This window comes from Colias eurytheme, chromosome 14, assembly GCF_061535395.1.
Source record: "Colias eurytheme isolate Ceu_HAF_F1 chromosome 14, ilColEury1 Martin Lab GWU primary, whole genome shotgun sequence".
Taxonomy (NCBI): Eukaryota; Metazoa; Arthropoda; class Insecta; order Lepidoptera; family Pieridae; genus Colias; species Colias eurytheme.
In genome coordinates, this window is record NC_142993.1 from 3693786 (window position 1) to 3710322 (window position 16537).

At 32.8% G+C, this 16537-nt stretch overlaps 2 protein-coding genes across 3 annotated transcripts; one reads left to right on the plus strand and one right to left on the minus strand.

Moving 5' to 3' along the window:
- The first annotated feature begins 3478 nt into the window (after positions 1-3478).
- On the plus strand, positions 3479-5796 carry mus81 (mus81 structure-specific endonuclease subunit). 2 transcript variants are annotated; one of them, XM_090109162.1, is made up of 4 exons: positions 3479-3602; positions 3768-4760; positions 4840-5251; positions 5353-5796. In XM_090109162.1, exons 2-4 carry the CDS (start codon positions 3853-3855, stop codon positions 5677-5679), a joined length of 1647 nt encoding a protein of 548 aa, XP_089965288.1. In that variant the 5' UTR covers positions 3479-3602; positions 3768-3852; the 3' UTR covers positions 5680-5796. The 2 variants fall into 2 exon arrangements, with proteins under 2 accessions (XP_089965288.1, XP_089965289.1); XM_090109163.1 differs by having other exon boundaries at positions 3508-3602; positions 3825-4760.
- A 196-nt stretch (positions 5797-5992) lies between these two features.
- On the minus strand, positions 5993-11050 carry LOC149902781 (uncharacterized). Its single transcript, XM_090109164.1, has 3 exons — positions 10853-11050; positions 8189-8654; positions 5993-7086 (listed from the first exon to the last, which is right to left on the minus strand). Exons 1-3 carry the CDS (start codon positions 10920-10922, stop codon positions 6969-6971), a joined length of 654 nt encoding a protein of 217 aa, XP_089965290.1. The 5' UTR covers positions 10923-11050; the 3' UTR covers positions 5993-6968.
- Positions 11051-16537: the final 5487 nt, after the last annotated feature.

Below are 16537 nucleotides of genomic sequence, written 5' to 3' on the forward strand. Positions count from 1 at the left end.
TTTTATTCAAAATCTAACCCTACATTCTACTTAAACATAATATAACTACCCCGTGATAAATCAAAGGAACTAAATTGTTTCTTGTTATTTCTTGTGAGAAGTAGAGTGTAAAGCTTAGAGTATATATACTATCTATAGAGTGAGAATAACCAAGTGGGAACAGTAGGCACAGGTAGGAACAACACGACGTTCCCGCCGCGAACGCTCGTAGTCGTGGTTGAGTGCTGTCGAAGTGCGTTGCTCTGGAATTTTTTTCATATTTACGAATAAACATGGTGAAATGTGGCACGAATTTAATGATAAATTTAGTTGCTAAAATGGGACAAAGGACGATTTGTCAAGATAACAGCGTTATTTCCGAATTATTTTCGAAAATTTCCACCCGCCAAATGTTCCGGCGTAGCCGCGTAGCCTATAAGCGCGTAGCAGTTAGCACTGTACGGTACAGTACAGCGTACTGTGTACGACTGTACACAGTGCACTGACTTCTAGACGTTAAGACTGTACTAGAATAAGATGTCTATTACCACAGTATTACCATTATTTCCTACAGTAGTGCGACGAATAGTGTTGCCGCTCGATAGTCCACTATCGATAGTCTATCGATTAACTATCGATAGTTGGGGAAAAGCAATAGTATCGATAGCACTATCGATACTATCGATAGTGTCGATACTATCGATAGTATCGATAGTCCTATAAGCGTAAATATTATCGACACATAGCAATACCATCGATAGTATCGATACTATCGAAGCTCAATATCGAACGAACTATCGATACTATCGATAGTGTCGATACTATCGAAGCTCAATATCGAACGAACTATCGATACTATCGATAGTGTCGATACTATCGATAATATCGTCCCATCGATAGTGACCTTTTTCTCGATACTATTGCTTTATCAATAATATTATAGTGGATGACAGAGAACTACATGTTTGGTTATAATACTTTTCAAGTTATCTATTGGCGCTTTGTACAATCCATTTTTTTTAGTTCGTTAATTCGTAATCCAATAAGCCCATTGACTGACCCATTATACCAAGAAATCGTGAACAATACTATTGCACAATTTACTACTATCGATAGCTCAAAACTATCGATAGTATCAGTACTATCGATAGTATCGATTGTAGTTGCAATATTCAGTAGCAATAGTATCGATACTATCGACAGTATCGATAGTATAGCAACTATTGGCAATCAATACTATCGATTTTATCGATACTATTGCAGTTCATCAATAGTATTCCATGATAAACGCTATCGATAGTATCGATAGTATCGATAATATCGATACTATCGATAGTGCTATCGATATTCTGACTTATTTTCAAGGTCAACTATCGATAGTCAAACTATCGATAGTTCGGCAACACTAGCGACGAATGTACTTGTGCAGAGAAACGGAGGGGAACTGGCGGGGGTCGGGCGACGCGGGCCGCGTAAAGCAAACACGCTTAGTTTGCTTTACCTAGCGCGAAAGGATGACGCAGTCGTATTTTTTGTGTAATAATTTTATTATACATAGGTACTTACATATTCTATTATGGCGCGCACAAACTGTTCGGTTTACGGATGTAAATCTACATTGAAATCCCAGAAGGAAACAATATTTCAGAAAGATTGTATTAATTGTATCTGTTGAATTAAAATCAAAGCTATGTATATATGTTGTCCTCATTATTTTCTAATCAGATTGTACATCCCAATGCGAATGCATTACTTAGTTAAATGTTATAATATACAATTAAGAACATCCAAAAATAAAGTGTCCACGTAAATAATATTTAGCAGTGCAATATCTGTAATTATATATTTATGAACAAATAATTACATCAGATTTAATAATCGCAATTATTTTGAATGTACATATCAATAAAGATTTCATCATAATATTAATAATCACAATTGTTTTATTTCCCATTTGTTGCAACCCTAGCGTATTTTCGTGTGGCAGCGTCATTACCTACGCTGGCGGCGGCATCGCGCGACATCAAAGGCGATTCCTTAAGAGGGGTGACAGACGTACGAGTAAGTACGCGAACTTGTGGCTCGACGACCTTTTTCGCTCGTGTGTCACCCCAAGTACGCGTACTTAAAAACCGTCGAGTAAGTTCGTTGACGATCCAACATGTTTGAAATTTTACTCGTAGCCCGCCTTCGCTCGCACGTCTGTCACCGCCGCGAGCCGCGAGCCTAGCCTGTCTAGCTATAATAGGTGTTACTAAGTGCAAAAGTTCAATTAATTTCGTCTTCTTCTTTTAGTTTTATGAAAATAATTTAATATAATTAATATGAATGAATATAATATAATTGAATATTGGCGAAGGTATCTTTGAATCACGCCAAGGAAGTTTCACTCCTGACGCGTGGGCTCGGCGCACACGCTCTTTTTTTGTAAAGTACCCTCAAAATATAATAGTAAAAACGAAAATATATCCTTCAATTTTTGAACATTTATTTTGTTAGAATGCTATTTACTTAAAAATAAGTGCTGGTTATTAAATTAAAAATGTCTATATTTAATTCCTGAATAACATAAAATTCCCTCTGTTGATGACATAGAGACATTCGATATCGGTGACACCGGACACGCGAGAAGCTACTGACCAAGCTCTTGCGTGTGTCACCGACGTCGAGCCGAGTAAGTACGCGAACTTTAAAACCGCGGTTTTAAAGTTCCTACGTCTATCAGCCCGGTTACTGTAGGAAATAATGGTAATACTGTGCTATTACATAATGTATCTACAGACGCTCCGATTTGGTTGGTGCCAACCATATCGGAACCGACAAGGCAACCATTCCAACATTGCTACAGATTGTCCGACGGTTGGCCTTCCAGCTGTCAGTTGACCATAGAGTAATATGTCAGTTGACCATAGTACGAAGAGAATGGGCTAAATTCTACTATAGAAATAGAGAAAATTACAGTCATATGCGGCTCTTACAACTTATTTTTTAAGGTTTTTAATGTAGCCGCACTGTCAATTTTTTTTAATACTTCTAACATAATAAAATACGCTTGATTTCTGGCATCTCTATTTGCGTAATCTTTGTTACTTAAGTCCCACAAACAGGGAAAGTCTTTATATAGTTCCAGCAATTTTATTAATATGTCACGTTCGGTGACCGTAACTCCCTCGGCGTTCATGTTGACGTCCTACACCGGCGGCGTTGCGAATGTGAATGAGCCAATTACCTATATTACTCTATGGAATGAGCCGATTTGGTCGGAACAAAGCTTCCAGACGTTCCAATTTGGTTGGATCGGATAGGAAGTTGGTTTGGTCGGTACCGCCGGCGCATCCGACCACGTCAAACCAATATTAATAATAATTATGTCGGACCGACCGCTCTCTACACTTTCCGATTTGGTCGTGGTCGGATGGTTGGCACCAACCAAATCGGAGCGTCTGTAGATGCTATTACTTGCTCTGTGATGTCAATAGTTGACAAGGACATATTCTGTACATATTAATATTTTGTAACTCTGTGAATAGGCCTTCAGGCTTCAAATTTCAAAACATGTGCGCGAAAAACAAATAATAAAAATATACGAATACGCGGTATTTATGTAATATGTAATCACGAAGGTAAGTAAAGTGGTGAACATAAAAAAAAAATACTAACTAGTAAGCCCTACATGTGGCTCCCTAAATAGCTCTGGAGTCTTGAGTTTTGTGGTCTCTACTTCAATGAAAAATTATTTATCTACCCCTTGCCCTTATTTTTTATTATACTCGCTTTTTACTTTTTAGTATCTACATAAAATACAATATACTTTTAATATTCGATTTTAACAAAACAACGTATAGGTTGTCACTTGTCAGTTTCAACACAACAATGAATTCACCTCAAGGAAAAAGAATAACATTTAAAAGAAGGAAGCCAAATAAATATTTTGAGAAATGTCTTAAAAATCTGTTGGTTGATGCACAAGCAAAAAAAAGTAAGCATGAACCAATATTTAGAACAGCATTAAATTCCCTGTCCCAATATCCATTACCTTTGAAATCTGGAGCTGATTGTGCAATTCTTAAAGGGTTTAATAAAAATATATGTTTATATTTGGATCAATCTTTGAAGAATTCTAAATGTATAAGCACAGACAATAGTTTGGAAGTAATAAATATTGATGATGATGATCCACCCAGTGCCAGTGAAGTAGTGGAAAAGGTTACTGATAAAAATCAATCTGATATATCTCCAAACCAAAAACAAAGAAATATCTATAAGCCTGCCTTTAGATCAGGCGGCTATGGAATACTTATGGGTTTATTGGAACATTCAAAGAAAAACAATGGAATTTCTTTAAAAAAAGGTGAACTGATTGAAATAGCTCAAAAGTATTGCGAAGAATCATTCACAGTGTCTAAGTCTGTAAGGTATTCCGCTTGGTCAAATATGGGAAGATTAATAAGTAAAGGTCTTGTGAAAATGGCAAAACATAAGTATGCAGAATATTCTCTGACAGAAGATGGCACTTCATTGGCAAATAAGTTATGGGAGGAAAATAAAGATAAACCTTCTATCAACAATATGATATTTCACAAATCTCCACCACAAGAAACTAGAAGTCAAATTATTACAAACCCTCTTCCAGAATTAATCAGAATAGATAATCCAATTAGAATTAATGAAGATAAGAATAATGATACTGAAGGTGTTCCACAATTAGCTACAAGTATAATTACAATGGAACCAAATTCATTTGATGTTGTATTAATAATTGATAAACATGAAACTCATGGGTGGGTTTCTTTCACTAATTCTATCCTATTTATATACCTACTTACACATAAAATTAACATTTTATACACCTTTTTTTAGAAATGCAAATACACCAGATCCATTTCGTGTTTATCCTGATCTCAATTATGAGGCAAGAAGTCTTAAAGTGGGAGATTTTACATGGATTGCAAGACATAAAACTAATGGGACTGAACTAGTTCTACCATATGTTGTTGAAAGAAAGAGGATGGATGATTTAGGATCAAGTATAAAAGATGGTAGATTTCATGAACAAAAATTCAGATTGCGTAAAAGTGGTTTGCATAATGTTATATATTTAATAGAATCATATGAAAAGAATAAGCATGTAGGATTGCCATTGCCATCTCTTTTACAAGCACTTGCTAATACTAGAATTCAAGATGGATTTAAGGTATATGCAACTGATTCATTGGTGAAAACAAATAGATTTCTGGCTATGATGACAAAGAGGCTGGATGAAGAATACAAGGTAATTTTAGAATACTAAAAAAAATACCAAATCAAAGGATTTAAGTACATATAAAGTTAAATGTTTATAGTATAATGCCATCTATAATGGTTTTATTTCAGGGTAAATTCTTGCAAGGTTCAAGTTGTGACCCAGCTAATGGCATGCTAATGACATTTGAGTATTTCAATAAAGCATCTATTAAAAACAAGGTATTAACCGTCACAGAAATGTTTATAAAGATTTTGCTTCAGCTGAAAGGAATGTCTGTTGAAAAAGCTTTAGCAATAACAAATGTGTACAAAACTCCAAAATCATTGCTAACTGCATATGAAAGTTGTTCTCAAAAGGAAGGAGAATTTTTACTTGCTAATTTAAAATATGGCGACCTAAATCGTAATGTCGGCCCCAGTGTAAGTCTTGCTGTATTTCATTTATTTACATTTTAGCCCATTTTAAATTATGTATATTGCAAATATAAATCATGAATGACTAGAATATTAACAAGAAATCATGTATTTTTCTAATTTAAATAGGTATGTGTAAATAAAGATTTTTATTTAATACATTTTACGTTATTAATTCATTGATTTTGTAATATAAATGAAAGAGCATTATTGTTTAAACATTTATTAAACACAACTATTGAATGTGACATGAGTGATGTCCGAGTAATCTATTATAAATAGTTCAGATTTAAGAGCACTTTAGGATGGAATCAACTTTCGTCAGTATAAAACAAGGGTAAATAATTTGACAGGATAGTTTGGCGCAATTACTGTTTTATTTGAGACTCAATAAAAAAGCTAGACAAATATTTGTGAGAAATACAGAGATTCTGAACAGAATGTTCTAACCTAACCTTGGTTAGATTAAATTTTTAGACCCTCATTTTCGTAATCACATTTTCCTCTTAGTTATAAACTTACACCTATATACATGTTAGTGCAGTTACTTAGGCGAATTTTGGAAAAAGACGTGAAACAAACAATATATGGTTGAGGAGCGAATGGCACAAAATAATACAAGAGTAAAATTGCCTAAGGCTTAGTTGCACTCGAAATACTCAACATTTACATATACATATAATATATTTATAAATTTTAAAACTCTATTATAAATTCAACACACAATATTATAGAATATCAGTTTAGCAAATTTTCAGATCTTAGAAAAGATTACTGTTTTAGATCACAAGTGCTCAAATATATACACACATTTTTTAAAGTTAATATTTAGAAGAAAAATTAAAATTAAATGCCAAATTATGAATGTAACATAAAACTAAACTACAGATTAGTGGCTCATACAGATCTAGTATATAAATTCGGACATGTTATAAAAATAATAACCAGCCACCATAATATTACACAATCTTTACGTAAGAAATTTATCTACACGCAATAAAACCCTGTTATAGATTTTTTGACGTATTAAAAAGTGCACTTAAAATTAACTAATAAAACTTAATCAAATCTCATCCAGATATAAAAATTGAGTATTGTTTTGCTGCAATGAAGTTGATTCTTTCAACTTTCCCTCATAGAATCAGAAAACAAAAATGAACTCATTAACTAAAATGTAATGTTATTTATAAATTATACTTATTTAAATCTTGTTTAAAATGAAGAAAAAACAATGCTCTAACAACATTGCAGCAAATACATTATAACCCAAGGTTACAATATAATAAACAAACTTAAAATAGCTTGGTGCACTTAAAAATATATCATTATACTTAAAGAGTGTGGTAGTTTCTCTCAGTTTGATTTTTGTAGTACTTGAAGCCCATGAAGCCGATAGCAAGGAGTCCCAAAGTCAATATGATGCCTCCAATGAAACTAGGACCATCAAATCTGAAATAGCAATTTGTAAAATGAATGAATATAAAAAATAGTTTGGGGTCAATAATTAGAATGAGAAGAATTGACAACATGAAAAAAAATTGAATTATAATAGTACATACCTAATTAATAATTATTATAAAATTAAAATAAATAACCGCTAAAAATTAAAATATTCTCTTTTGAAAAACATCTTTGTTTCTTTCATACTACTAGCAGCTGTGTCACACCTCCGTGGACGAACACAGAAGTATGGATTTATTTTCTTGTGTTATTCTGTTACCTACATAACCTACTTGACTGCCAAGTATCATCTAAATCCGTCCAGTTGTATTTTCGTGAAAGAGAAACAAACTTTCTTACGTTTCGCGTTTATAACATAAGAACGAAAAAGAAAGTATTGTTTTTTAGTTTAAATGCTTACACATCATATTTTATTCGATTTTAAGAAATAAGAAGGTCTGTGGAATGTTTTTAAGTTGAAGCACATGAATCAAGTGGAAACTGTTCTCTGAGACCTGTTTTAAAATTTAAATATTATCTGTGTTTGTAAAAGCAAGATATGCATCTTAATTTTATAGATTTATAAAATCTCATTTCAGATTACATCAAATTTATGCTGATTATTAATAGGTATGAGATAGTAGGAAAATCGAATTATACATAACTAACGGCCCGCCCCGGCTTTGTTTGTGGTACATGTTTATGTTTTCTCTCCATAGTATAAATATTCCTCATTCTTAAAGGAATATTAAAAAGAAAAGTATAAAATCGGTTAAGCCTTTATCAAAATCTGCGCTTACCAATACATTAAGGCCTAATAATTAGGCGATTCATTATAATTTATAATTATATAGAAGACTAGCTTTCCACCCGCAGCTTAACCCGCGCAGTCAAAGAAAACCCGCATAGTTCCCGTTCCCGTGGGATTTCCGGGATAAAACCTATCCTATTTCCCAGGGTAAAAAGTAGCCTATGTCCTTTCTCGGGTATCAAAATATCTCTATACCAAATTTCATGGAAATTGGTTCAGTAGTTAAGGCGTGATTGAGTAATAGACAGACAGACAGTTACTTTCGCATTTATAATATTAGTATGGATATAGTAAACTAACCCTGATCGTGCTTCAATGGGATGAACTGCAGCATCGTCCTTTGGTGCAACAGTAGGTTTTGTGGGCTCACTAGGTTTCTCAGTAGGTACTGGAACGGGGGTTTTGGGTGCTTCGTCCGTTTTGTTCGCTGGGGCTTCTTGAGGCTTGCCCTGAGGGGGGATTTCGACTTTCTTTTCTGTAGTTTTATTATTGTCTGTGGTCGGTACTGGAGCAGGCGCAATAGGTTTCTCGGGAGCGGGAGCGGAATCTACAGGTTTTGCAGGTGCTTGTGCAGCTGGACTAGCAGCTTGTTCGGATTTCACCTGTGAATTGGGATTGGGTGTTGGACCGGGTACTGGAACAATAATGGGAACTGGAACAGGAGCAGTGATTTTAGGCGCATTAGGGGCTACAGGCGCATTTGGACTAACTGTGACTGGAGGCTGTGATGGTAAGGGGGCTGGTGGGGATGGAACACCAGGTGCACCTGAAAATAAAAAGGTTTTGCTTATGCTTCAAAAGTTAAAGAACATAACATTACTGTATTGTATTTGGTAGATAGAAGGTTTAGAGACACATAAAAGGTGACATTTTCAAACTTAATTGTTTAATTTATTAATTGGAATAATTTATGCTTATCAGTTTCATAAATGGGAAGAGACTGCAACATTTTGACTTGAAATAAAGGATAAAATATATGATGTAATACCAAAGTATTACAATAATATAAGAGATATCAGATAATAATATTATAAAGCTGAAGAGTTTGTTTGTTTGTTTGAATGCGCTAATCTCGGGAACTACTGGTCCGATTTGAAAAATTCTTTCGGTGATAGATAGCCCATTTATCGAGGAAGGTTATAGGCTATATATCATCACGCTGCGACCAACAGGGGTGGAGCCACGGGGGTGAAACCGCGCGGAGCAGCTAGTAAGAGATAATATTTGTGAGTCCAAACTGTTGCGAAACAAACAATTATTTTCTAATATAATTTTTTTATGGAAAACCAAACTAAGCAGTCTTTTTTACAACCAATTTAGAATTAATTCAACCTCATGTAGGTTTGATACACATTCATACCGGTTATGCAAATTTGAATATTTTTAAACTGGTATTATAACATTATTTTGGACCTTATCAACAATCTATTGGAATAGAGTTGACATAACTACTTTACATATTTGTTAATCTAATGATGAGCTTCTAAGTAAGACAATATTCAAGATAACAAGACTTGCAATAAAAAATATATAATGTAGGTACTTGTTAAACATTGGTTAAATTCTAACTGCATAGGTACATTGTTTACTTAATGATAATATGAATTTCCAATTACAAGTATCTAAGGTCATTTACATCACTATTTTATCACAGTAATATACTTTCCATGCCCTCTAATTATGTATTAATTGAGACATAATGTAATAAATATTAAATACACTTAAATAAATGATTTTTTAACATCATATTTACAGTAAATATAATTAGAGTTTAGACCAAGCAAAAGATAAGATGACATGTAATTCTATATTTTTCCTGAGGTTGTTGATATTTGTAAAAGATATGAGTGCAAGCCAGTGAAGTGTAAATAATTCACATGCATGTGTATACATTTGAAAGTTCCATGCAACCTTTACTAAGGCCTATGAAATTATTTTTAGAAAATACCAACCAATTATTATGGCACAAGTGATACCTATTATAATAATCGCTCCTACAATTACCTCAAGACACTGTATTTCAATAGTTATGTATGTAAATGGTAGTGTTCAGCGTCTGACGAACTGGAAATTACTACCTTGCAGTTTAAAAGGAAATCTAGTTGTAGTAGAGGTGCAAACATTGAAATATGTTCTTAGAAACATAAGTTTGGATATTGACTTTGGTTGATTGATAATGCATATAATATGAATATGGTTTTTTTAAGGAACTAGCTTTTCGCCCACGGCTTCGTTCGCATAGTTTCCTTTCGCATGAGATTTCCAAGATAAAAACTATTCTATGTCTTTTCTTGGGTCTCGAATTATATCCGCACCAAATCTCATCTAAATTTATAAAATTAGGATTATAACAATATCTTGCTTGATATAAATTTTATACTTAGTTAAATTCAACATGCGGATACATGAAATGTACGGACACAAAACAATAAATGCTAGGTACTTTAGCTTTGTTTATAAAATTAAAAATATTTTTATTTTTCTGTATGCATCATGTATCGAAACCAAAACAAAGAATACACTATGTATGATACCGAGGTTAAATGCCTGCATTATCTGAGTATATTATGTTTCATTATTTAGCCGATCATTAAACAGTTATTTATTTCTTAATTGCAATCTATTAAAGCGAACATTACTTTCCCTCTGAATTCTTTCGTCGCAAGTCACTTTTTTGTCGTAAAAACTCTCTGTATAATATTATCATGAATCTTACTAGAAAAATAAACCATACTTCTGAGTAAATAAAGCTATTTTCTGCAATTTCTGGCTTATTGAAAAGGAAAATAATAAATAATAACTTGTCTCATACCATTGGAGACAAAATATGGTGCAATACTCATTAGTGATCAACTATTGAGAATAACTTGTTTTGTAATCGTTAACACAAGCTATCCATGAGAAAAAATGAATATATAAACGCAGTATAATTTGATGGATGCCAGATTGTTCTGGTAATCTTACCTTGATTATCAGCAGGTTTGCCGAGGCACAGAGACAGCGATAATAAACACAAAAATATTACTTTCCTCATATTTTCAATAGGTAATTACACTATATTTATTAAAAATACACGTCGGAAAGTACTGCTACTACGAATACAAATTACAAACGCCAGCAATAGATAAAGATAGGTGCGGTGCGTATCGTGATTGTTTTTTTTATTAGTGCGATTGACGGCATTAGAGCGGAGTCTTTTTGAAGTAGCTTAATGTTGCCAGATAAATGAATTTTTTATTTCAAACATTTATCTGTTCCAAGATCTGTTCTATGCAGAAGAAAACAAATTGTCATGTTAAATTATTGGATATTTTCGTAGACAGAGAATCCAATAGACACCGGCAATGCGTGTCGCAGAAAGAGATAAAAAAGAATACGTCACAATATTTAGGGTTACCATGTGAGGGAAAATTTACCCCGCAATTTGTAAAATACAAATCTCTCTATCATTATTCACATAACATAAGTGGATAATAATGAGATATCCACATTACTTACATGTTTATACTAATTTATACTAATATTATAAAGAGGAAATGTTTGTAATTATGTATGTATGTATGTATGGTTTTCACGCATAAACTACTGGACCGATTTCAAAAATTCTTTCACCATTAGAAAGCTGCATCTTCACTCAGCAGCATAAGCTATATTGCATTTTCAAAAAAATTAGATATCCTTTCCAAAAATGCAATAATATATCCTTAATAAAAATTCTGTCATCGCGTGCGCTGCGGAATCTATTGAAAATAGAACAAATAAATGTTCTACGGTATTATAGAATGGACCAATATCTACAAGAAAGTCCGCGATATTCCATTCAAAAGATATAATGAATTTTTAAAAGTGTCAATTTACAGAAAATAGTAGGTATACTGTTTAATACAATGAGGAGGCGTAGTGCGGGACAGGGTAACTTAGGTGAGGAGGGAAGGGATATTCGCAGGAACTACTTTGATTCCGATTTGAAAAATTCTTTCAGTGTTAGATAGCCCATTGATCGAGGAAGGCTATATTGTACCATAAGACTTAGACCAACAGGAGTGGAGCCACGCGGGTGAAACCGCGGAGCGCAACTAGTATATTATAAACATATTACTTTTAGATGGGTAATACATATTATGTATATACACATACCTATCACTACATAGTATAAAACAAAGTCGCTTTTTCTGTCCCTATGTCCCTATGTATGCTTAAATCTTTTAAAACTACGCAACGAATTTTGATGCGGTTTTTTATAATAGATAGAGTGATTCAAGAGGAAGGTTTTATTATACATATAATTATTATTATATAATTTATTATGTTTTAGACAAAGCGGGCGAAGCCGCGGGCGGAAAGCTAGTATATTTGTATAATATGAATATATATCATTATCATAATCCCATATGAAATTGTGTATGTAATGATACTGTAGATGAAAACTAGATTGTTTATTTTTTATAAAATACGATATTTTGTTTTATTTTTTATAAAATAAAATAAAAAAAAATAAAAGAATGTTTATTTTCGTAAGTATTTACAGATGTACACACGTTAATTATATTGACCGACCCGCGAAGGCGCAAAAAAAAAACGAAATTTACTTAATAATAATTTATTGTAATAAAAAAATTACATTTAAATTATCTCTAACTTAATTAACTACGTCCCTCCGGTTCAATGTTGGAACCAAGAGTGTCCATTGTCTTCGGCGGGGCAGCGTCGCGGTGGTGGTGATTGCCGTAATACTTTCTAACCTTCGGTTTTGGTTTCCAATCTGTTCATCCTGTAGCTACAATCCAAATTTGTCGTAAATTATCCGGTTCAGGAAAACTGGAACAAGCCATTGAATATTTCAGATATTTAATTAAATACACACTGCAGAATATATATTATTATTTCCCATAATAGTGGGTAACAATTTGTAGAAAAGTTGGCAACACAAAATTTTTTAGGTTAAAAGTTATAATTGTTATTTTTGTGGTTTTTAAACAATGTATTCAAGTCAACAGCACGTGATACACAATATATTAACACGCTGAAATATCATGAAGGCCTATAAACTGATAAAGAGTTGTATACTTACGAGTGAAAAGACAATCCAGGCATTTTCGTTCCACTATCACTTTTACACCCTTTAACGCTCACCGCACCATGGTATTATTTTATAAAGTATTAACAGTAATTCTAAATCATTCGAAACCAAACATACCATGAATTACGTAACTTATAACATGTAAAAACTATATTTTTAAGGAAGACGATAGCTAGCTGTCAAACTTTGTTTATCAAAGTAGGTTGCTATTCTTGAAAAAAGTGGCACGCTGGGTGAAACAAAAAATTTTATCATTCTCTCTCATTTCTTTACACAACACTGGCATAAGTTGCTCTTTTTCTTGTGTGAATGCGACATAAGATATCAATTTGTCTATTGGTTTCTCTGTCTACGGATATTTTACTTTTTTATTCTTTCTTTTTGTTGGTTGCAAAAATTTCAGGAATCTTTAATTAAAGCGATATTTACTTGGACTTTTTATTTAATCCGCTCTTAAATCCGCTACATTGGTGTTGGAATACTGGCATGTCGCAGGGGCAAGAAAAAATTAGAATAAAATTTTGATTGTTTTTAAATTAATAGAACACTAGAAATAGCTATTTAGCGCCATTTGTTTTAATTAAATTTTATAATTTATAATTATATTAAGTTAATATTTAAGTTATCTAAGAGCAATAAAGGATAAATAAATAAATAAATAAACACTACAGATTTTTTTTGTGGGATATACTAGTGTGTATTAATAAATAGCAGGAGTATGTACCTACAGGCTAGTGTTCTGTGATAAAAAATAGGCACGTGTATAGTACGTTTTATCCGTTGAAGTAGTTCACAAAAAAAATCGTAAACAATTTTATTAATTTATTTATTAAGCTTTGGGACCTTATCTAAGGACAATAATATAGAATATGATAATAGTTATTAGGTACTATTTTATTGAAAATTTACATTTAACTATCCGTTCGTTCGTTCGTGCGTCTCAAAAAGAATAATTTTTAACCATCTATGTAAACCCTAATTCATAATTGTAATACTGACTACTGTGCTATTATATGTACGATAAGATACAGGTGTTCGGTGTTCCAGAGGTTGCAGCTTTTGCTAAGTAAAGACTATTTTATTTTTATTAAAAACAACGTGTATTTTTCAAAATGAAATATTTTATTAAAGTCTGTAATGTACGTTAGCGTCAGGTGCAAGATTTAATCTAGGCTCTAAGGTCTAATCGTCTGAAAGCCCGTATACTTACATATACATTATATACTCTTTGACTTACATTCTATTTATACTAAACTTTGTATTAAAATTTACCTTTTACATTTTTAATGTTTAGGTAGTTAACTGCATCAACAAAAAATAATTATTTATTGAGGTCAAGAAGGTAATTAACCCCATTTAGGTATGTTTGTTTTCAGTCGTCTATAATATTGTGTCTATTGCCACTTCTCCAACGAAAAATGAAACAGAACCTTGTTCATACTTATGTTAACTATCACTAATTACTTATATTTAAGCAAAGCGAAGCCTAGCCTTGCCCGACCCTGAGCCCACGATTAAAAACCTGTTGCATTTGGCTTTATTTTCACTTGCCTTTCATATTTTCGACGGTGAGTTTATTGAATAAGTATCACCGGTGCTAATTGTCACTTCGGGTTTGATTAACTCTTGTATTTTCATTCTAGGCTGAGTTTAAATTAAATGTGAATTTCAATCGAAGCTTTTGTACAGCTTCAATGACATTTGTGATTTGTGAATTGCCTTCCATCAGAGTATTTATATTAGAGATGAAACGGATAGCAGTTTGGCCGGATACCGGATACCGGATATTCGGCCGGACAAGTGGCCGGATAGCCGAATATCCGGCGAAACTTAGCCGTTTGCGTAGGCGTCGCGCGAACGATAGGATGGACTCGGTTTGATTCTTTCTCAGTTAACAATTGTACAATTTTATTATTGTGTCGATTGCATGCAGGGCAGACACGTGCGTGATCGTTTTTAGGTTATAATATATATGTACATAGGTATAAATATATACATAGGTATAAAAGATTTAGCAACGAGAAATGGCATCGGTGAAGAAAAGATCGTCTTTATGAGAATACTTTGACATAAGCAGTGAAAATAAAAAGTTAGCTCTTTGTTTAATATGCAATGTTAATATTTCTCGTGGCGGCGAAGCGAAAAAAGCAGGTAATGTATCTAATAATAAATAATCTACTTGCAATAATTTTAATACCTATCAAATAACTACAATAATATCTTGCAAGTTTCGTAACATATTCAATAATTATTGATTTCGGGGAAATGCGATTCTTGCTAAATAAAGCAAATAATTACTCAAAAATATGTTTCTTTTATCCAGCTATTTTTTTTTATCGGCCGGATGTATATCCGGCCGAATAGTAGCTATCCGGTATTCGGCCGGATAGTATAATGGCGGCCGGATAGGCCGGATACCGGATAGTTACCGGATATCCGTTTCATCTCTAATTTATAGTATAGCTTGTATACGTAGTATATTATTATTAGTCTGTGCTATTACCTACATATAAGGTGATAATATAAATATTAAGTATACATAGCTGGTATTATGGGCAAAAGATGGCATAGGTCATTTTTGCCAAGAAAGAGATAGCTCTTAGGTTCTGAAGGGCCAAAGTTTAGAAAGCATAGGTACCTACTTAGTATTGCAAAACATATCTACTATGCAAAATTTAATTAATTTTATTATTTTATTTTAAGCATATGAAAATCATGTGTTATGTACCTGCTTAGTATGTTAAACATTTTCTGACCAAAGTTAATAATAACTTTGAGAACATAATATTATACTTAAATATCTTAGTATTAACTAGATATTAATAACTTCATGAGTTTTGCGGGTATCCAGTAGTATGTGTAGACCGTATCTAATATTATATTGTCAACGCAAACCTATGCTATGTAGACGCGTGAAATCTAAGCGCGAAACTAATCAATAGAATTTAATCAAACAGCTATAAATACACGTCAAAATAACCCACTTCTTAGTAACTGGGGAATCGGAACACGTGCTTACTGCTTGGTGGCAATTATTTTACATCGTGTTACTGCAAAGTGTAAAGTTGAAATGAAAGTTTGGAATATCAAATAAAATGCCCGGAAGACTCTATCTAAAAAGCTTAATGGAAAAAGTTTCTTTGACAATACGTTTCTTATTTAATTTTCATATTATTGTAATGTTGACGTGTGAGTCGGACGTTGTGAGTGCTTTTAATTTCAATAACTTCAGTTTTAAAATTTTTCATTGACTCTCCGCTCCTATGAGAAGTTAGATGGTAAAAATAAATTCCTTAGTTTTATTACCTATATTTGTACAGATAGAGTAACTGTAATAATTCTTTTGACACAATAAAGTTATGATGTGATAACTGATAACTATGGAAAAAGTACTTATATATTAAGTACCTAATAAATATATACAGTGGTAGAAGGTAAATTGCAACTGACTTTTAATGAAATGTCGCATCGTAAATCTTTACAGGGGAAATATTATGATGTAATTAGTTTAGAGAAAATCATTTAACCTGTCACGACCATAATGGAACTTCCATAATTAAACCAGTAAT

Bases quoted from the DNA above. Each gene is read 5' to 3' on its own strand.
- mus81 (XM_090109162.1), top strand. From the start codon at position 3,853: ATGAATTCACCTCAAGGAAAAAGAATAACATTTAAAAGAAGGAAGCCA. The intron at 4,761-4,839 runs GTGGGTTTCTTT...ACCTTTTTTTAG, and splicing joins GATAAACATGAAACTCATGG to AAATGCAAATACACCAGATC. The intron at 5,252-5,352 runs GTAATTTTAGAA...GTTTTATTTCAG, and splicing joins GGCTGGATGAAGAATACAAG to GGTAAATTCTTGCAAGGTTC.
- LOC149902781 (XM_090109164.1), bottom strand. From the start codon at position 10,922: ATGAGGAAAGTAATATTTTTGTGTTTATTATCGCTGTCTCTGTGCCTC. The intron at 8,655-10,852 runs GTAAGATTACCA...TTTTATTTTCAG, and splicing joins CAAACCTGCTGATAATCAAG to GTGCACCTGGTGTTCCATCC. The intron at 7,087-8,188 runs GTTAGTTTACTA...TTGCTATTTCAG, and splicing joins CCCATTGAAGCACGATCAGG to ATTTGATGGTCCTAGTTTCA.